The 21,700-nt window shown below is 39.0% G+C and overlaps 1 protein-coding gene across 1 annotated transcript in view; it reads right to left on the bottom strand.

Moving 5' to 3' along the window:
* The window catches only part of LOC101163511 (cell surface glycoprotein MUC18), a 67,010-nt gene extending 53,441 nt beyond the window's left edge, over positions 1-13,569 (bottom strand). The window contains exon 1 of the mRNA XM_023962439.1: positions 13,410-13,569. Within this exon, the coding sequence (XP_023818207.1) occupies positions 13,410-13,467 (58 nt within the window). The 5' untranslated portion in view covers positions 13,468-13,569. The remainder of the gene's footprint in view (positions 1-13,409) is intronic.
* Positions 13,570-21,700: the final 8,131 nt, after the last annotated feature.

Here is a 21,700-nt window from a genome sequence, read left to right as displayed (position 1 = left end):
CCTTTACTGTATTTTTCGAACACTTAATATCCTTGAAATTGTTCAAAAATTGCAACTTTGCCCTATAATCTGGTGTGCCTTAAGTGTGGATACTGGTTGAGCTTGATGACCTCCAATTGCCTTCCTGTGGTACACTGTATACAAAATTCTGCTAAAATGTTTAAGTTCAACTTTGTTCAACTATGAAGCAGAAGAGTTAGATGAATTGTTGGGAGGATTACGGCTACCGTAGTCAGAACCTCGCAGACTGACACGTACTGTCCTTTAACCGTTTGTGAATAAGATAAATAAAGTTTGAGTTGGTATACTTTACTTTATTACTTACTTTTGGCTTTGATACCTTTGAATGTGACATCTTTTGATTTTTGATTTTTTTTTTTACTAGAGAGCCACAATGGAAGAGTACAAATGCCACATGTGGCCCTGTAGCCTCAGGTAGCAGACCACTGCAAAAGACCATGTGCATTTTTTTTCTTGTCAAATAAAGCCTTTGTTACTTGGAACACACATACTCTACACTGTAAAAAATAAGCCCCTGAAAAATAGGTACAAAATTATTAAAATTTGAAATGTTTTCTTTTAAATAAGTAAAAAAATCTGCCCATGAGGTAAGGAGAAGGTATTGCCCATAATTCTTATATAAGGAAAAAATACTAGTGTCTAAGACATGTTTTTCTTAAGATTCAGATTTTGCCGTGTATTAAAAAACAAAAAAATTCAAAATTTTGCCATTTTTTGATTGGTTCAGGACAACTTCTTGTCTCTACCTGCTCTCTAACTACTTCTACTTCTAAAGTGAGTTTTCGGTGACCTTATTGTCTTCAAAGGATAGGCTAGATCAAAGAGTTAACACATAAAGATCACGAGCACACGCTAACCGACAGTCCATTGTTTGCTTGTTCTGTCTCTAATAGTTGTTTTAAAGTAATGGTAGGATGACTGTTCTAAAGTATTTGTACGCTCAAGTATTTGTATCCACTTGTTTGGGCGGCAGATTAGCTCAGGCAGTGGAGCAGGTCGTCCAACAACTAAAGGGTTGGCGGATTGAACCCCGCTCTCCCCAGCCAGCTGTCGCCCCCCAAGCATGGCTAGTCTGCAGCTCACTGCTCCCCCCAGGAGAAGGGTCAAAATGCAGAGAATAATTTCCCCATTGTGGAATAAATAAAATATCAAGTATATTAATGTTAAGAAATTTATTTAAAAAAATATTCCAAGTACAACTATAAGTAGGAAGAAACTTGCACATTGAATTTTTAGAATTTTAAGTTTATTTTAAATATTTAACAGTGTTTAACGTTTATTTTAAATATTCGTCTGTTAATTTTGGATGGCAGGAATTAACAACACCTACAACATTAAAAAATAAAAACATAAAAAGGGTACTGCTTTCCTACAAACTTGTAGTTCAGCTGCTAGTTTTTGTCCTTTAACATTATTTGAATTCTTAATTTTCAAAGACCCACTCCGAAGAAAATTGTGTTTTTGATGTTCTGAACTTGTTTTTGTGGCATTTCTTTTTCTAAATATGGAGAGGATTTATAAAAAATAAATAAATTAGGCCCATAATTGTATTTCTGAGTATTTCTTTAATCAAATAGTCATAAATTGAAAAAAATGCAGTTTGAAAAAAGAGCTCATTTGTAACAGTGGGCCACAAGCTCCCTGCTCCGCTCTATTCTGAGGCATATACTTGCAGACAAATAGATCCATGTATGTCTTTGTTTTCCCTCCTTTGAGCTGGAATCTGGCTCATTACTGTATGGCTGGATAAGTGTGAGGAGCTGTAAGCTAGCAGGAGAGCGTGTAAACAGAGAGCTCTCAGCAATGGGGAGGGAATGAGTAGGTGGGTTTGATGTGGTTCTTCAAAATATATACCCATTCAACAGATACTCCTGAGCCACAAAGATGCAGAATTACCAACAGGCTGCAAATTTTCCAGGCGAATTCCGCTGTCCAACCAACAGTTGCTGTTGTTTGTTTTCCTCAGCCGGCTCATTTTCTGCCTCTCTAGTCGCTCCTGAGGGGACACTTAAACAAAGAGATCAGCTCTCTGGGGAATCTTCCTTATAAATGTCCTGAAACTACCAACTGAACACCCGGCAGCACAAAAATAATTATCATTGCCCATAAATTCGCAGAGGGGGTAAAAGAGCTACTTGATGCATGTAATTTGACACCGCTAATTGTTGAGCCTCTGGAGTGGGGACATTTTATCGACAGTAATGACACACGACTCCACTCTGCAGCGTTCGTGATAGAGTCCACTTGGAGTATGTTTGCAAAGAAAACACACTATCTGGAAGTTGTTTTAGTTGAAACTAATGTAAGATTTTACCATCTAAAAACATTTAAAATATATATTAAAAGTACTAAAGCTGTTTGAAATTTAGAGCCGCTCTGTTGCAGCGTAAAGTCTATAGAAAGTAGGAAGGAAAAAATAACAACAACCATGTCAGATGCATGGCACACACATGGCACCACACAGCCCATTAGCAAGAGGCAAACACCATGAAACAGGGTGTGGTTAGCCCTGAGGTTCTCATGAATATTCATGTGCACATGCACAAGCTGAACGCGGAGATGTTTTCTCACCATCAAAGTCAAGCTGGATTCAAAGAGATTTTAAATGAACAGACATGGATGGAAGTGTATGTGGCAGGCAGCTGGAACCATGCCACACTCCAGGACGCAAAGTCCCTCACAACTGATGATTCTTATTCAACTATCGACATTTCTGAATATGATTTTATTACTGCCAAATCATCAATTAAACTCAATTCAATATTTTTTTTTATTAGATGTATTACATTATCTTTTGTTTGCATCCAATACCAATAAATAACTAGCAGTTTTCGCCACACAAATAACTTAAATTTATTTAAAAAAAGTTAATCTTGTACTCATGATTGGATGAATTGACATGGCAAATTCTAAATTGCGATTGATTTGAACCTGAGAATTTGTTGTGTTTGATTCAAGTTTAACCATTAAAGTTTACAGCGATAACTTAATGACATTTCTACTAAATTGCTGTTGAATAAAAAGGTAACTTTAACTATATTATTAATGCATTATCTATAAGCTAAATTTGTATTAACACCAAAAGGTATATAATTTTAAAATATTTTTACTAGACGCCAATAGTATTTAATTGATGGTTTTTCTAAGAAAAATAGGCTAAATTTAAAAAAAAAATTTCTTGCCGCACTTCATCCCTTTTCTGCTCCTTTACCTTTAAATGCTAAGAAATAAAACGCACAAAACCTGCTGTTGAACGATTTTGTTACTTCCATCATAGGTGCTCCTGATATCACTTTGCACCTTTAGTCTAGTGGGGGGGTATGACTGTGGCAAATGTACTTTTGCAGCCTCTTCAGGCATTCTGGACGTGACACTGACACATTGCATCATTTGGCAGGTTGACATGAGCCCCTCGAACAAAAGAAATCAGAGAGGCTGGCATTCCTCGGGACAATGACACGACCTTTGGGGAGGCCCCAAGCAAATACTGAGGAAGGTCCATGGCATCTTCATTGTTCTGGCAGGAAATGTATCTCATATTCATTAAAAGAAAAGGTAAGTGTAACCTTCAAAACCAATGACATAAACCTACGATCACATTTCACATGCTTAAAGACCTGCAAGGTGGTTTGAGAGCTTCCTACCTATCCTTTGTTTAAAGGCCAACTGTGACAAAACTTGTGTTTTTAACATAGTATTTTCTCATATATAAAATAATTGAAAGATTAAAACTGCATGTCTGTGTATTTCTTTGTTCAAATCGTGATGAATCAGGAGCAGGGGAAAAAAACGCCGTTTGAAAAAGCTAAACGTTGTGACGCAGAACTGAACTGAGCAAGGCAAAGTATCCCTGCTCCATTCTGATTTGGGCCCCCTCTTGGCTACATTCTCCACTAGCAGGCAAATGGACACATTCAAGTCTTCATTTTCCTCATCTGAGCTGGCGTCTAGCTCAAAACTGTGAGGCTGGGTAGCACCAATATTTCTTGCCATTGTTGTCGCTCCGCTAATGTCAGTGTGGGGTTGTGAAGGGCTAGTGGGAGAGAGTTTAAACAAAGGCATGATGGGATATCAGTGGAGGCTTACTTCCACGGTAAATGACAGATAAACTCCTGCCACGTTGCACAAACTATGTCCTAGAAAATGACCACTGCGAATGCTTTTACAACATAACAAAAGAGGATCGGAGTGAGACTTTATTAAAATAAAGACTTACTTTAAAATGCAAGACTTCAAAACAACTATAAAACAGATTTCTAAAGTGTTTGATTAAAATAGGCCAACTCAAAACTGGCCAATCGGGTGGACCCCTTTGATGTTAGACAAGGGTCATTTGGAGTGTAATTTAAGTTTTATTAACTTTTATTTAAATTAAACTGTTGCAGTGAAATGGAAATTATGTATTCAGTTGTTTTGCCATTTGTTCCCTTATTGGAAGTTATATCGTCATTGCAATATTGATCATTAATATTGAAAATCACAAGTTTTCCTCATATCATGCAGCCCTTATCTGCTAAACTAAAACTTTTTCTTATGGTGGTAAAGTCAGACGTATGATGCGGGAAGCCTGAGTTTAATTCTATATTTACTATAAATATACGGCATGTTTGACCTGAAACAAATAATTTACAAAAAAGGTTAAAAAAACAAAATAAAACACCTTTATTTTACACCAGGGTTGATGCCAAAACGTGATCATTATTATGTTTATATCACCTTTTACTGCACAACTTCAGGAGAGTAAATCTGCTGAATCAGCTTTAAAAATGTAGACTTTAATAAAAATAAAGAATAAACTATGCATACCCTGTGAATCTCCAAAAAACCTAACTGTGGGGATTCTTAGTTTTCTAAGCAAAGCATAATTTACTCAAACTTAACACTTAGCAATCAACTTTAGTTCAAAACTAACCCGATTTGGGATGCTAAGCTTGGCTTTGGTGTGAAAACACACACTGGACTTAATCCCACCCTTTCATGTTTGCACCCCTCCATTACAGAGAGAACTATTGACAACAACTGCAAAGTAAATATTCCCAGGCTGCGTCCACTGCTCTATTGAAAAAATAGTCGGAGAGGGATGAGAGAAGAGCGTGTGAGACACTTTGTGAGCTCAGAAAAGGCGGGAAAACCCTCCTCTGTGGTTTACGATTTCTCTGTAACGTGAGCTGCTGCTGGTTTCAGCCATTGCTGAACGTGCCGTGTGGATCTCTTGGGCGTCAGGTGTGTGCAGCTGCTGCGTTAAGCTCTGTTTGCAAACCAAAAAGTGAGAGAAGTGGGGGAGAAGAGGAAGAAACAGCTTCTCACTGGAGGTTTTTTGTCTGTCCCTCTGGCATTAATGGGACTCCTTCCGAGGCTTGGCTTGTGGCCCAGGAGAATGCCATGTGTCCCACAGATGGGCCTTCTAAAAATGAAGGGGCATCATGTGCAGATGGCCAGTTTTGCTTGGGCAGAGTTTGGAGACAAACTGGCAAATCTGCTGAAGCCCGAACTTCAACTAATGAATGTCTGTTTAAAAAGAAGAGCCCCATTCAATTACCATATCATTTTTTCAATCAGACTAAACATTATTTACAATATGCAACACTTGAAGATTGGTTATTCAGAAAACATAACAAAATTGGTTTGCTCTTTAATGAAATTTTGCCAATAAACCAAAACAGACACTGACGATTCCCCCAAAAGAGGGACATTTCCACCTCTAAACTTCAGTAACAATTTTAGTCAGAATTATATTTTACTGAAATAAAAACAATGTATACATAATTTATTGTAGAAATTACGGATATTTATCTTTTAAATGTTTTAAAAGTGCATCTAAAACACTCATTTATTGAATGTCTTGCCTGTTCCCACACTTTATTACTACATATGAACAAAATCCTTGAAAAAAAATGTTGTTTTTTTGCATTTAAGTGTGACTCCAAATTCTATCTCCACTTGTAAAACAAACATTTTACAAACAAAATCATTATGTTTATGTTAACATGCACATTTTAGTGGTGTCCCCATTCGTACAAAAAACACATTCGCCCCTCTTAAAAATGTTGGAATAATCCACCAGTGACATATTAAGCAGAAAATGATATCATTGGGTTTTCTGCAAGTCATGGGAAGAGCAAAAGTTAGTAATGTCATTTATTTTACCTTTATTTAATAAGACTTTAAGCTTTTTTTTTTAAATTACGAAACAACACCAGGTTGATCTAAAGAAAACAACAAAGAATCATTTTAGAATTTTTTATTTCTAGGGGGGGCTGTTTATGCAGTGCAGAGTGCGTCACAACTTTTAGTAGTGGAAGTAAGTCGAACTTACTCAAACCTAAGGACAGTGATGAAGAACGGCAGACCAAAATATCCACCCGCAGACTCAACTGTTTCACAGCAATGCAAGCTGAACAGACTTACATAATAAAATATTTAATATTTTGGAGTCCATAATGTAGAAGAATACTAAAAAAGTAAAGGTAAATGGATGCCAGCAGTGCAAAAAAACAGCAACACAAACCTCAAAGCACTGCTTTAATTCAAAAAACGTCTAAAATATTTAATTTTGGGGGAACATTTTGTTCACTGTTGAGGCACTTATGCGCTCTAATTTACTTCACTCCTCTTCTTGATCGGGTTTGCAATAACAACTGCCTCCAGCACTTACACAGATCATAGGTGGTTCAGCTTGGAATTTTTCACAGACTTAATGGCGTGCTTTGAATAACACACAAGTCAGGGATGTTTAGGGCAGCTCTTCTGCACCAGAAAGGTAGTCAATACAAGAGAAATTCCCTCCCAGAAGGCTGGAGATCAAACTACAGAGGCAGCTGTTGGGTATAAAATCCCACTCAGACGTCAACCCCGCACAACACATGCAAGACGAGGTCCGTGAAAGCTTTTCAATTTAGGCTTAAGGGCGGCTGTCAGTTCTCCTCCCGCCAGCCAGAAAAATGCAACTTTGATTTCCTCAAACAAGTCTTGGATCTTCAGGGCATGCAACAGCTCTAAAGCACATAGCAAAACAACAGACAAAAAAAAAAAGAGAACCACTTTTGTCTCGGTTTGACAGGTTTCAGTTTTGAGCAGCTATAAGCAACCAATCGTTTTAGTCTCTTTTATGACCTTAGAAACCGAGCATGCCTTGTGGGTGCATGAATATTTTTACCAACCTCGACGAAACAAAGCAAAACTTTCTTTAAAACCTACACTTAATTTAAGGACAAATAGTCATTGCTTTTTAAAGACCCACTCCAATCATTGTTTGATTTATTTCAAAACTTTTATTTTGATTAAGGTTATGCCGTTTTCAGACAAAATTTAAAACAGAAACTGTTGTTTTTTAAGACATAATTTCTGCAGAGCTGTGGGTCCAGTAAACAGCTAAATACATGTAAACAAAAGATCACTACTCTGTTTAGGACATGAAATTAATTTAAGATATAGGATGTTGTTCAATAGTTCTCAATGCATCGGCTGAATTAGCTTACATCCACTTTACGCTGCAGCAAGAGTCCATTAAAATAAAACAGGGATCAAACAGTACACTCTCCTTAATGAAAACAATGAGCCAATGCATCCAGATTATATGGCTCTCAAGAGTGGCTATCACTCAGAATAAAGCACTAATCCCACGCGAACAACTGCAGCCAACAGCTGCACGCTTCCTGCAGCATGCAGACAAGCCCAGCAGTGGTGCCGGCATTCCCAGGCATGCAGCCACAAACAAAATCTTTTACAGGAATACCTTATGACTCCTTTTATTTGAGCTACCACTCTGCAGTTTCCAAAAACACGTCTTCCTATCTCAACCACAAAAACAAGAAGCCCAACATTTCAGGAAAAGAAGAAAAACCGCAGACAAAACATTCTCAGGTTACTTTTTCCACACAACCAATGTCTTTATAAACCTTTATAGAACATTTTTTAAAAGTTATTGATCTTATTTTAGCTAATTAATAACTAATACTAAAACATAGAAATGTATATTAATTATAAACTTTGACCCACTGGTGATGCTTTTCCCCCAAATTGAGCTCCACCAACCCCCTTGGCTATAATCAGGACTACATGGGTGCATTTAAAGATGCAATCTGAAGCGTGGATGTCAGTACTGGCTGACTCTGCAGAAAGTTGGAGACCTTTGTGCTCCATGCTCCTCAGCATCTAGCATTAAGATGGTGTAACGCTTTGTGGTTGAGCTGCTGTCGTTCCCAATCCCTTCCCTTTTGTTACAAAAACAGCTGACAGGAAAATATTTAGTACAGTAGAAATTTCACGACTGGACTTGTTGCACAAGTTGCATCCTATTACCGAAATCCTGAGAGCTCCTACCTTAAATCTTTGTAAAAGCAGTCTGCAGGATTTTACGCACCTGAGGTTGCAGAACACAGGTATTAAGGTGGTGAAGGAAAAAATATTGTGTGTGTTCCTGACGACTCTTAAAGCTTGCTCCACCGTTTGGACCTCATGCAAAGGGTTTAAATGACTTTGGTCACAATCAGAAAAGTTTTCATCCATCAGAGCGGTAATGAAACTACAAAATGCAATTACATTTTGTAGTTTCTGTGTGAAATCTAGATTAGCCTGTGGATGTTTTTGTTTTTTAATCTGAAAATGGAGAGATAATCCTCTGTGGTTTGGAATATTGAAAGAAAAAGTACATGTAAACAACAAATGCAATACTTTTTTTTCTTTTGAGACATAAAAAAAACTTTTCTTTAAACAGAGGCCGTTTATGTTTTACCTCAAATCCATGGTGGCATGCAGCTATCTCAAAACAAAACAACAACATTTCTCAGAAGTAAAGCTAAGCTAAAAAAAAAAAAAAAAAAGAGGAAAAGTCATGATTTTTTTAAAATAGATTTTAAATGAGGGATATAAAATGAGATGAAGAAAAGAACTGGTTAAGTAACGTATCCCTAGTGTGCTGTTACGTCTGAATGAAAACAGCCCTGGTGGTCTTCACGCGCTAATCATTGCACTGCTACTGTTCTCACTGGGCCAGTCTGAATTCCACTGTGGGTCCAACCCAGGCTCATCCCAAAACCTGTTTAGTGGGTCAGTGGTTTTGCGTTGTGATGCAGCACAAACAAACCCACTTGAAGGAGCAAATTCAACCCTATGTGTCCAAAGAAAGTGTCTAAGAGAAACTCTAATCTGTTTTCACCAAACAAAATACATTTGTCCCTCTCACTATAAAGGAAGGTCGTAAAATGTTTCCATCCGTCTGTATTCTCCCCTCAGTTTAGTCATTTTGACACCAATGAAGCACAATACGAGTAGGAGGAATACTAGAGAGTGCAAACAAAGGGGGAGGCAGGCTTACTCTGCGCCAACAACCAACTTTGAAAAAAACACTGGGACTGCTTCTAAGATAGATCAGACGATGATTGGAGTGGGACTTGAACCAGTTTTCATTGTTGAAAATATCCTGCAGCTTTAGCTATGTTGTCAATACAGAGTTCTGTCCATGTTTGAGCCTTTAAAACAGTCATTTAAACTAATCAGAAATGTTTGCAGTTTCACTGATATTGACCTAACAGACTTAACTGTTGCTTTGGGTTGACTTGGGCAAAGCGAGGGCTGCCAGTAACTGTCTGATCTTGCAGCAATGAAGGATGAGGGCTTGTTTTGTTAGGACTATTTCATCATGGCATGAATCAGGCGGGGCCATCCACTGTGTCTACTTTCTGTTCAGTAAATGTCACAGTAAAAGGTTTGCCATGCCTTAGATTTACTGCAACCCCACGCCACATGCTTCACTCAGCCATTCTTGTAGCACAACGGGAGCATCATGCTGATGAGCACTGGACTCTGAAATCAATACAGGTTTGTGTAAAAAAAAATACATCAACCAAGCTCCATGTTTGGGCTTCTTTTCATCCAGAGGATGGCTTCATTTTCATGCAGGAGAAATGCTTTTAGTCACAAATTGTATTTAAGTAAGTGCCCTTCAAGGTCCATTAGGGAGTGGGTCAGTTTAGACACAGGCTGATTTACAGGGTCTTGGGTCTTTGGGTGTGCCCCCCACCACCAAGACCTAATCCGAAAACAGACAGCTTACTCCGTCTCCAGAGGAGGCAACGGGAGATGAAGATTAAAAAGTCGTAACCCAATTAAGACCAGGTTGAAGGGTAAAAAACAGGGGGTCTCATTGAAAAAGAAGGATAAAGGGAGTGAGTTTTGCCCTTTTGTGAGATGCTTAACAGAGTGGAAAGAAGGTAACTTATCTTTCATTACTCTCCCATTTAACCTTTATTTAACCAGGTAAGTCAATTGGGAGCCAATTGAGAATAGTCCTTACAAGTACACACGCAGGAGGTGTTCTGACCTACAGCCAAAATCCTGAAACGAGTTCACATCAACTCACCTGTTCAAGAATCCCTTTGATTTGTGATTTGACACGACTCGGACGTGGATTCATCTGAAAAGACCCACTCCGATCATCTTTTTAGCCATTTTAAACGCAATCCCAGTGGTCTTTTATTGGCGTAGCAACCCTGCTCCACTTCCCTTCCCTTCCCTATCACAGAGAGCTCAAATGGATGTAGTCGTCTACAAGTATATGCATCAAAACGAAGCAAAGCTTGTGACCCCCCCAGTGTATTTTCTATGTAACAAATAGGTTGTGTCAGAATTCCTTTACTATTCACCATGTAGTGCACTCCAGTTTGTTCGCCATTTTTCCGGGGTGTCTGAAACTGCAATTCCAAAATCCAGCATTCTTGATGCTCACTAGATCAGTGAATATAGCCCACAATGCATTGAGTTTGAACAATTGTTCATGCAAAAAAAATAATATTTTAATTAATTTTTTTACCAACCATCCAAGTTTTTATCTTCAGAACACAGTGGATTCATAAATCTTCTTAAAATAATGTGATTTATTAGGGTTTTACTTCGGGAAATCTGTGACATATTTGCTGTTTAAAAATAATAAATAATGAGCATAATTTCTGAATTGCTAACAATCTGAACAAAGAATTATTCAAAAAAATGCTATTTTGAGCTAAATTTTCTACATATCAGAAAAATGCTACAAGAATGTGTTAAAAATGCCAAAATCACCAATTTCATTGACGTGGGTCTTTAAATTCCCTCAAACACAGTTTTTCCAAAAACTACTATGTTTAATGTAAAGTGATCAAAAGTTAAAGTTTTATTAATAACATTGGAAATTCCAACATTAAAAACAAAAAAAGCTTTCACTGTGTATCCTCCTCACTCACACCCTCTTGTCCTTCTTCCCCTTGGTCTTCCTCTTTCCTGGTAGCCCCAAATTCAGCATTTTTCTACCAACATAATCCTTTTTTCTCTTGTTAACATGTTCAAACCATCTCAAAATTTCTGCATTCATCTCCAAGACATCTATCATTATCAGTACCTCTGATGTGTTCATACCTGATCCTATCCATCCTCATCACTCGCAAAGAGAAACTCAACATCTTCAACTTTGCCATCTCCAGCTCTCTGAACCAACATTATGGCTGACCTCACCTTTCTTTTTTTCCTTGTTGACACTCTTTTGTCAACAATAAGCTACTGTGGTGAACCCATTTTCTCAGAAATCCTCAAAGGATTGAACAAATATAAAAAATAAACACAAAATAAAATGACACTTTGTGGATAAATAATATTCAATCTCACCCATTCACCTGCTAAGGAATGATCTAAAATGCTTTCACGTTCAGTATATTCCCAAACGTCACCAGAATGAATCAAATCCAACAAAAGTAGCATTTCCTTAAAATCCCTTAATATGTTATTACATGATAAATTGGGCAAACTTTGGGCAAAAGATGCGAAGACCTTTTAAGTTCCAACTTTTGTCTTTCCAAAGCAACTTTGTTGTTCACAAGAAAAAAACAAAACAAGGTTATTCAACTCAGATGTCAGTTTGTGGACAAAACCACCAATCGAAAAGTTTGCACAAAGCAGACATCCGTTCAAAAGCCACCAAAAATCCAATGAAATGTGAGGTCAGGTTGCAGCCTCAGTTAATACAAATGATTGTATAAGATTTTCCAGAAGAACTTCTTTGTTTTTTACATCATCCTTTGTGTTTGCACACATTTTCTCAGTAAATGTAACATAAATGTATGCAAAATATCTCCAGAAACATCCCTCCTTCTGCAGAAGCCCCAGCTGGTGCTTGGCCAGCTGAGGACATATAATCCCTCCTGGGAGTCCCGGATCAAACTCCAGAGCCACCACCCAGCTGACCCTGCCCACTTAACTTCTGAAGGGAGGCACCCACGAAGGAACTCACCTTTGATGATAAAAAAAACACTCCCGTCTACTCTTCTAAAATGTAGGTCAATTTGTTAAAAGTATCATTCCTCCGGGGCTTAAACAAAAAGTGAATAAAACTGCAACTCATAAAATTTGGATGTGCATCTACAAAACCGCGAACAATGACAAAAATAAATACAAATAAAGATTAAAAAAAAGGTGAAAAGTATGCTCAGAGTGAAAAGATTTAAAAATAAGTAAAATATTCAATGTCTTTGATTAGATTCTAAATTCAGAGGTAAACAGTTTTCACACTTTCCCTCCTTGGAGTGTTGTCAGTTCAGACAAAACAAAGCACCTCCACTCCTGACCTTGGACTGATGTGGGAAACTTGTGAATAGTTTCACTGTGTGCAGATTAAATACACAAAAAAAGGATTTTAGAAATTGGTTATGAGAGAAAAACTGTATGGCACAAACAAGATGAATCTTAATAGTTTCTGGATGAATTAACTTTTTCCTTTTCCCTCATCTGATCTGAAGGTAAACTACTGACTGAATCTCACAGGGTTGCGCAGTGAGGGGCGTAAAAACCTGCTCCTTCGTCACACTTGTGTTATTGTTTGAGTCAAAATCACAATGCTTCAGGCACTCCGGCATTTCTGCGGACTCTCAAGTCTGCTCCGGATGGAAACCCTGCGGGTCCACATGATGCAGGTCCGCGGTGGGTTCTGGATGCTCTCAAAGCCGGCGGTTTTCTGCAGCTTTAAGAACTTCTCCAGACTTTGCTTCACGAGGTCTCAAAATCCTTTAAAACACCCCTGACATGCAGGCGCCCGCGCGCGCGTTCTCATGTTTTGGATTCAAGAATGCGCAGTTAATTAGCGGCTTCAATTACGCAGTAATTAATTGCACCTTTTAGTAGTTGAGATCTGCGGGAGTTTTAACTCGAGCCAGCAAAAAAATAAAGGGAATAAGCTGGAAAAACAAGCGTTAGAGCATTTTAGTTTGATGTTGTTGACGCACGAAATTGAAGTGAAAAAGCACTTTTGGGAGTTTTGTACATTTTACGCCTAATGGCACATCTTCCATCAAACTTTATGGCGGAATTTGACTTTTTTTAATTTAGAAACAGAAAGAGTCGCTTTTATTTGAGATTTGACTCACCGCTCCGGACCAGCAGGATGTGAAAAAGCAGCAAAAAGGCTCTTGGAAAGAAAGCCATGTCTTAGCTGTATCCAGAACTGAAGGCAAGTGGAGCGTCGACGGAGGGTTTAGTCAGCAGCAGCAGCCAGGAGGAGAGGAGGGAGGGGGATACAATTAAGTCTCCGTCTGGCGGGACCTCCTCCTTCTTCATAATCGCAGCTTTCTGCCCTAAATGTGTAGCCGACACTTCTCCGAAGTCCTCAAGGTCACGAGTGAATACTTTTCCTACCTTATCGCTCCTCCACACCTTTGAGCCTGAACAAAGCTGTCGGGATTCAGCCCCAACGCCGCCAGGAGGTTAGGATTTCTTTAAAAACCCAAAATTTAATTTACGCAGGTGTACACGAGATTTTAGAAGACTTTCTGAAGGATATTTATGCCACATATATCTACAATTGACAGGCTGGTAACTTTGACTGGAAGCATTTTCTTTTAACTTTTATTCCTGTTTAATAAACACAAAAAAGGACAGAAACATCTTCTGCTTTGCACGGAATTTCAAATATTTAGTTTTTTTGTGTGTGAAGCAACCAGGGGAGATTCACAGTCTGAGCTCAGAACAAAGTAACAAAATAGATGCAATGCGTTGGTTATTACCTCAACTGGTCATTCAGCCTGTTAAGTGGAATTCATCAACTCTTTACACACATTTCCAAGCTTTTCATGTTTGGGGTTTATCCTATTCAAATCCATACTTTCCTCTGCAAATATGAAAATTAAATTGCTTAGGAAAATAAAGTGTCAAATGATGCACCAGATATGCAGCGCTCATAACTTCAGATTGACGTAGCCATAAGAATATCAGCATAATGTATTCTTTTCAGATCAAACATTGTTTTGCAATTATGAGTTGGTGTGCACGTACAGAAACAATAATTTACAGCTTGAACATTGTTGGTTTTCTTGCTAAGGCTGCATAACTGTGATTGTGCGTATAAGAGTGCGCATGCGTCAGTTCAAAAGTTAAGGCTTCATCGGACGGCAAACACGGCTACTGCTAAGGCAAAACTTAGCCGTTATAACATGTTCAAAGATAAATTACTGGACCACCTGCGGAAATGTGGTTAATGAATTAAGGAGGCTTGTGTGCAACACGGGGCCAGTTTAGCTCGTGCTGGTTTGCGGCGCCTTCCATCCGTGAAACCCGGGTTCGACTCCAGGCTGCTCCCTGTTCCCTTCTCTACCTCTGCCGGTTCCAAGCCCGGTTAGAGAAGGTTGCGTCAGGAAGGGCATCCGGCGTAAAACATTGCCAAAATTTACCATGCGACTTGTTCGCTGTGGCGACCCCTGATGGGAGAAGCCGAAAGTGGAAGAGAGGCTTGTGTGCAACAGATGTGATGCAAACACCTCTTATCCCGACCAAAGAAGACGACGAGAAATTGTATGCATGCAAAGCCTTTTACATGTCTATGACTGAACTTGTGCAAGAATTAAAATCATTTGTGATTTATGTGATTTCTGTTTAAATTAGGGGTGTAACAATTTATCGACTTAATCGATTGATCAATTTATAATACAACCAGATTGATCTGTCTGATGAAAGTTGTTAATCGAATCAAAAATGTATCAAATCTATTCTAAATGTAATAAATCAATGATATTGGAACATACCGATTGAGACATGGTGGGTTTGTTTAATATAACGTTAAAAACGACCAAGTGCATCACAGCAGACAACAGACATGTATGTGATGACAGCAAAAAAATGATCGAGGCGTCATTTCAGTCCAATATAAACACTCTAAGATTAGCAAAGACAGTGTGGTAGAATGTTATAAGAATGTTCCCTTTGGATTATTTTCATGTGGAAAAACAACAGTGGGCTGAACTTTAGGAAACTAAAATGTAAATGGATTTGACATTCTTGTTTACTTGTTTGTTTGTACACATTTAATTTACACTTGACTATGTAAGAAATACAAGGAATCTGGTCAACTGTACTGTTTAGTACCCAGGTATTTATCTCTGAGTCACACTGGTGGAAGTTTTGGCTAAAGATGTCCTGGATTGATTTTAGGTCAGTTATTTATTAAAGGCGTCCAGTGTTCTTTTTTTTTAAGTCCTGCTCCAATCAACTTTTGATCTATTTTAAAAGCATTCCCAGTGGTCTTCATAGTTTCTAAAGAGCAGCAGTAATTAGAAGTTCATTTCTTGGTTCTGGACGGCATTGTTGGCGCAGAAAAATCCCCACTTCCTGTCACCCGTCAGCTTCCATGCTCTCCTGCTATCTTACAGCCCCTCGATCCGGTGCAACAAAAAATAGCGATCAATATTGGAGCTATACAGCCGTACAGTTTTAAACCAGATTCCAGCTCATACGATGACAATGAAGGCGTACATGGATCTGGTTGTCTACAATTGTATGCATCAGAATGGAGCAGAGCGGGAAGCTTGGCATATTTTCTTTAATGCAACCACAATTTCTTTCAAACAGCACTTTTATCCAGATTCCCAAGCAATTTTGAGCTGAATTTTCTTTTTCAATTGTCCTTTATGGTCCGAAAAATGCCACGAAAACATGTTAAGCCGAACTGCTTCAAATGTATAAGAATACTTTAAAGTCATTGAAACTTGACTGACAGTAAATGTCAACATCACTCACTAATGATGAGTAATTAGTCAGTTCTTTACCAGTACATAATCAACAATGTTGATATAGAGTTTCACTTAAATGGATACTGTAATCCTTCTCCATCTATTCAACAAGAAGTCTGAACCCGCTGACTTAATGCAAACTGATTTATCCGCGAACTGGTCTATAGTCAGTATCTTTCTTTGTATGAAAAGATATTTGTTTAAAGATTCTGACTTGCTCTTGATTTATTGAAGGTTTTACTTGAAGATTTTATTGGTATAGAATGATAAATGAAAAAAAAACAGGTATAAAGGATTCAACTGATAAACAGTAAACTGGTTTGTCCCCAATATGTTCTCTCTATTTCACAACAAACCATGGAATCCTTTAAAAAAGACCAAATAATTTTAATAATAAGATTAAGATTAAGAATAAATAATTTTCTTCATCAAAAGTTGAACATTTATACGAAATGTTAAAAAAAGACAAAAAAATGAAATTATTTTGACTCTTGCCTTTGTTTGTTGGACATACCAAGGGGTCACCAACGGTTGTCCTGCAAAAGCTCCCGCCCTGTGAGGTCCCATTTGTGCCAAAAGTATGTTTTTGTGTTCACTGCTGCCCCACCTGTTTTTCTGCTAATCCAACATCAGTCACCGATCATTAGCTGGACCAGGTGAGTCCAGCTTCTAATTAGGTGATTGCACCCGATCCAGGTAAACAGGTGTTGTGTTTGTTCAAACAAACAAACCATTTTTTTAGTGTGTGACCAAACATCTGCCTACTTTTTTGATCAGTCCAGTGTTTTTCTTTATGTGAGAAAATTTTAACAACCTGCTTTCAATATTCAAGCAATAGGTTGTTTGCTTGTGCCTCTTTGGGGCAATAAAATTTAATTTGCTCAGGGCAAAACACACCCAGATCACGCATTTTCTGCTTCACCATTATATTTCAGGTAAAACAAGAAAATTGTTTTTATTGTCAAACACAGAAGAGTCTTTTTATTACGTCCATATTACATGCACAATCTTTTTCCTTTTATCTCTTTAACCCATTTGTCCCAGAGGATTAATTGAGAAAATGAAAGCTTGTTTCTTGTTGAACTTTTGTGGATACCATCATTTTTCTTCCTTTGACCCAACATCTGTTTTTAGTTCCCCTGACTCTTCACGTTTTTCTCATTTGTCTTTCTCTTTACGTCATTATTTTGTTCTTTTTAAAAAGATATATTAAACAATTTTCAAACACAATTATTTGTCATATAAAATCAATTCCATCATGACGTGGAAGTCTACAATTGTGGTTTTTCAAAGTAAAAGCTCACTTTCACAACAAAAAAAACCTACATTTTCCCTTTTACTTTCGTTGAAAAGCCACAAAAGTAAAAATGAATGCCAAATTTTTTAAAACAAACCATTTGGACACCAAAAAACCTGATTATAATTGGCAAGCGGCAATTGGACGTAGCTAAGTTTGGATACACTGTAAACCCTCCAGTAATTTGAGACGATTTCTGGTGTTTTTATCAGTGGCTGTGGGGTCATCCTGGATAACAGCTGCAGCAGAAAAGGCGCCCTGGAGTTTGTCACCCAGCTGTCCCACCCCCGTCATACGTGAAACTACAGCTGTGGACACAACATTAAAGTGGACATGGAGACGGAAGTCTTGTGGTTACTAAAGGCTTAAAGCTAATGGATGTAGGTTTAGGATCCGTCCAAACAGCCCGCAGCGCTCGGATGCTAAGAAGCTGTGACTCTATGAAGTGTGTGAACAACAGGGACAACAATGTCAGAAAAGCTGTTTTTTTTCTGGTCATAAATCCTAACAGGATACAATTGGCTCAGCATTAAAGGTTATTTTTCTTTGCATTAATGAATTCATGCTAAAAGCTTACAGTTTCCATTAAGTCGTATAGAATTATTTGGCATTATTTTTACAATTAATCAAAGAAAAGCTGTGAAAGAAGAGTTGAAAACCTTATTAGCTGTTTAAGCTTAGGCAAGGCAAGGCAAGGCAAGTTTATTTGTATAGCACAATTCGTACACAAAGTAATTCAAGGTGCTTCACAAAACAGAAAAGTGCATTAAAATCACAATACATCATAGAAATAATCAACATAAAATTTACTTTAAAAGAAAAGGAAGAAAAAAAAAAGATTTAAAAAGAAAGGAAGGAAAGAAAGGTGCAGATAGGACCTTTCAGTCATATACACGGCTAAACAGAAATGTTTTAAGTCTAGATTTGAACATGAACACAGAATAGGCCTGTCTTACGCCTTCAGGGAGGCTGTTCCAGATTTTAGCTGCAGAATATTGAAACGCTGATTCCCCTTGTTTAGTTCTGACTCTGGGAATCAACAGGAGGCCGGTCCCTGAGGTCCTCAGAGTACGAGATGGTTCATATGGCACTAACATGTCAGAGATGTACTTTGGTGCGTGGCCATGGAGAGACTTGTACACAAGCAGAGCTGCTTTGAAGTCTATTCTTTGAGGTACAGGGAGCCAGTGCAGAGACCTGAGCACAGGACTAATGTGATCATACTTCCTGGTTTTGGTCAGGACTCGAGCAGCAGCATTCTGGATGTACTGAAGCTGTTTTACAGCTCGTTTGGACAGGCCGGTGAGCAGGCCGTTACAGTAGTCTAACCTACTGGAGACAAATGCATGGATAAGTATCTCCAGGTCTCGCTTTGAGATTATGTTTTTGATTTTGGCAATGTTTTTCAGGTGGTAAAATGCCGCTGATGTTACTGACTTGATATGGCTGTTAAAGTTCAGGTCAGAGTCCATGATTACCCCTAGATTTCTGACTTGATTTGAGGGTTTGAGAGACAGAGAATGAAGGTAGCTGCTGACAATTTCTCTTTGTTTCTGTGGGCCAAAAACAATAACTTCGGTCTTGTCTGAGTTTAGCTGGAGAAAGTTGTTCTGCATCCACGCGCTGATCTGTTGGAGGCAGTGGCTGAGTGAATCCACCGGCCCATATTCACCTGTTGTCAGTGACACATAGATCTGAGTATCATCTGCATAGTTGTGATAAGATATGTTATTACTGCGTATTAACTGCCCTAGTGGCAGCATGTAGAGGTTGAACAGAAGGGGTCCCAGGATCGATCCCTGGGGCACACCACAATTCAAGCCCATGTAGTCTGAGACACAACTCCCAATTTCAACAAAATATTTCCTGTCTTCTAGATAAGACTTGAGCCAACTTAGGGCAGATCCAGAGATGCCAACCCAGTCTGTGAGTCTGTGCAAAAGGATCCCATGATCAACAGTATCAAAGGCAGCGCTCAGGTCTAGCAGGATTAAGACAGAGACTTTTCCATCATCAGTGTTCAGGCGGATGTCATTGGTTACCTTGATAAGAGCAGTTTCTGTGCTATGATGGGGTCTAAAACCTGACTGGAAAACATCAAACGAATTGTTTAATAAGAGAAAGTCAGTGAGCTGTTGGTAGACAACTTTTTCAAGGACTTTTCCTAAAAATGGCAGATTAGAGATAGGTCTGTAATTATTCAGTACAGTGGGATCAAGACCGTTTTTCTTCAGGAGGGGTTTAATGACTGCAGTTTTTAAGGCCTCTGGAAATATTCCAGATTGAAGAGACATGTTAACTATTTGAGTAATTGATGGCAACACACTGTTCAAGACAGACTTTAGAAATCTAGTGGGTAACACATCAAGGCAGCATGTAGACGAGCTCAGACGGGTGATGGTCTCTTGGACAGTTTGGTCAGTGACAGGTATAAAGTGAGTCAGCTTAGAGTGAGTAGGTGGCCGTTCGATAGTTATATGTGTTGTGGAGTTGATGGCTTTTTTAATGCCCTGAACCTTGTCATTGAAAAATACAGCAAACTCATTACATTTAGGTGTACAAACCAATTCTATTGGTAGCTGGGTTGGAGGGTTAGTTAATCTGTTAACTGTTGTGAACAGGATACGAGAGTTGCTGCTGCAACTTCCAATTATTTCAGAGAAGTACCTTTCCCTTGTTCTGCATAAGATCTGGTTATAAGCGTACAACTCCGCCTTACATATTCCATAATGAACCTGGAGTTTTGACTTGCGCCACTTTCGCTCGGCTCTGCGGCACTGTTGTTTCTGTGCCCTGACTAGATCATCATTCCTCCAGGGAGCTTTCTGTCTATGTTTTCTCAATTGAACTTTCATAGGGGCAATGGCATCCAGAACATTCAAGATGCTAGAAGTAACAGAATTCAGCATTTCATCAACATTGGCACCAGAGACGTTTTCAGGGTTTATCATTTCTACAAACTGTGCCCTAGTGCTCTCATTTATTTGTCTCCTTTGGACAACTGCAGGGCCAGGCGGTGGTTTGGGAGCAACAGACAGGTCAAAGAATACACAGAAATGATCAGAGAGGGCGACATCAACCACACTGACATTGTAAATAGTAACCCCCCTTGTGATGAGCAGGTCCAGAGTGTGCCCTCTGCTGTGGGTGGGGCAACTCACATGCTGAATTAGACCAAAGGTTTCAAGGACAGCATTGAGCTCTTTTGCATTTTTGTCATTGACATTGTCAACATGAACATTAAAATCACCTGTAATGACTAGACCATCAAAGTCTGTGCACACAACTGAGAGCATTTCACTGAAATCATTAATAAAACTTTGGCTGTGCTGAGGAGGTTTGTACATAACTATGCAGAGTAAGGGAGGAGTTTGTTTTAACTCAATCTTAAAGGACACATACTCAAATGATGAAAACACACCAAATGAAAGTCTGCGGGTTGCAATATTATCTCTAAACAGTGCAGAAACGCCTCCACCCTTTTTATTTTCTCGTATTTCCGATTCATGTTTGTAGTTTGGGGGAGTTGATTCAACTAGAACTATGTTTCCTGTGTTTTTGTCAAGCCATGTTTCAGTTAAAAACATAAAATCAAGATTAAAAGAAGAGATAAGATTATTGATTAAAAATGATTTGTTGCATAAAGATCTGACATTGAGTGCAGCAAGTTTGAGATTAGTTTCCTTGGGACTGGTCAAAACCTTCTTGCAAGGGATGTGAACTAGATTTCTTTGATTGGACAGTCTAACTGCCCTTTTTTGCATTCTACGTGGTGCAACTACAGGTATAGCACCAGAAGGAAGCTGTTCATCACAGGGCCCCAGTTTGACATAACCTTTCCTAGGACACTGGGGGCCCGTTTCATCCTAGCTCCGGGGAATAGCACGTCTAGAGGCGCGCAGGAGAGGTTGAGTTGAGGGTAGTTTGGGTGATGGACCGGGAGGAGTGGGAGCTGGACGGGATTTGGGTGAACGACGGAGGGGGCGTGTTGGAGGGGGTTTGGATGAAGGCCGTGTTGGAGGGACTTTGGGTGAAGGATGAGGAGGGGGCGCTGGAGGGGTAAGAGAGCTCCTGTGTGGTGTGAGGCTCACAGGTGTTAGGGGAGCCATCTTAATTCCTGACTTGATGAGGCTATCAAAATGGCTAGGTAGGGCCATGGGTGAAAGTGGGGGGGACGAAAAGGAAAGTGAGTCTTCACTGGGAGTAGACGTAGCAGGGGGCGCCCACAGCTGGTCAGATGGTGGAATTTCTGGGGCCAAATCTGGTGGTTGTTGTTGTGGTTCTGCAGCTAGGTCCTTAGCTGGCGGTAGTTGTTGTGGTGCTGGTGCAGGTGAGTCCTTAGATGGAGGTGGTTGCTGTA

The sequence above is a fragment of the Oryzias latipes genome, chromosome 14, assembly GCF_002234675.1.
Source record: "Oryzias latipes chromosome 14, ASM223467v1".
Classification (NCBI taxonomy): Eukaryota; Metazoa; Chordata; class Actinopteri; order Beloniformes; family Adrianichthyidae; genus Oryzias; species Oryzias latipes.
This window is presented reverse-complemented; position numbering and strand designations above follow the sequence as displayed.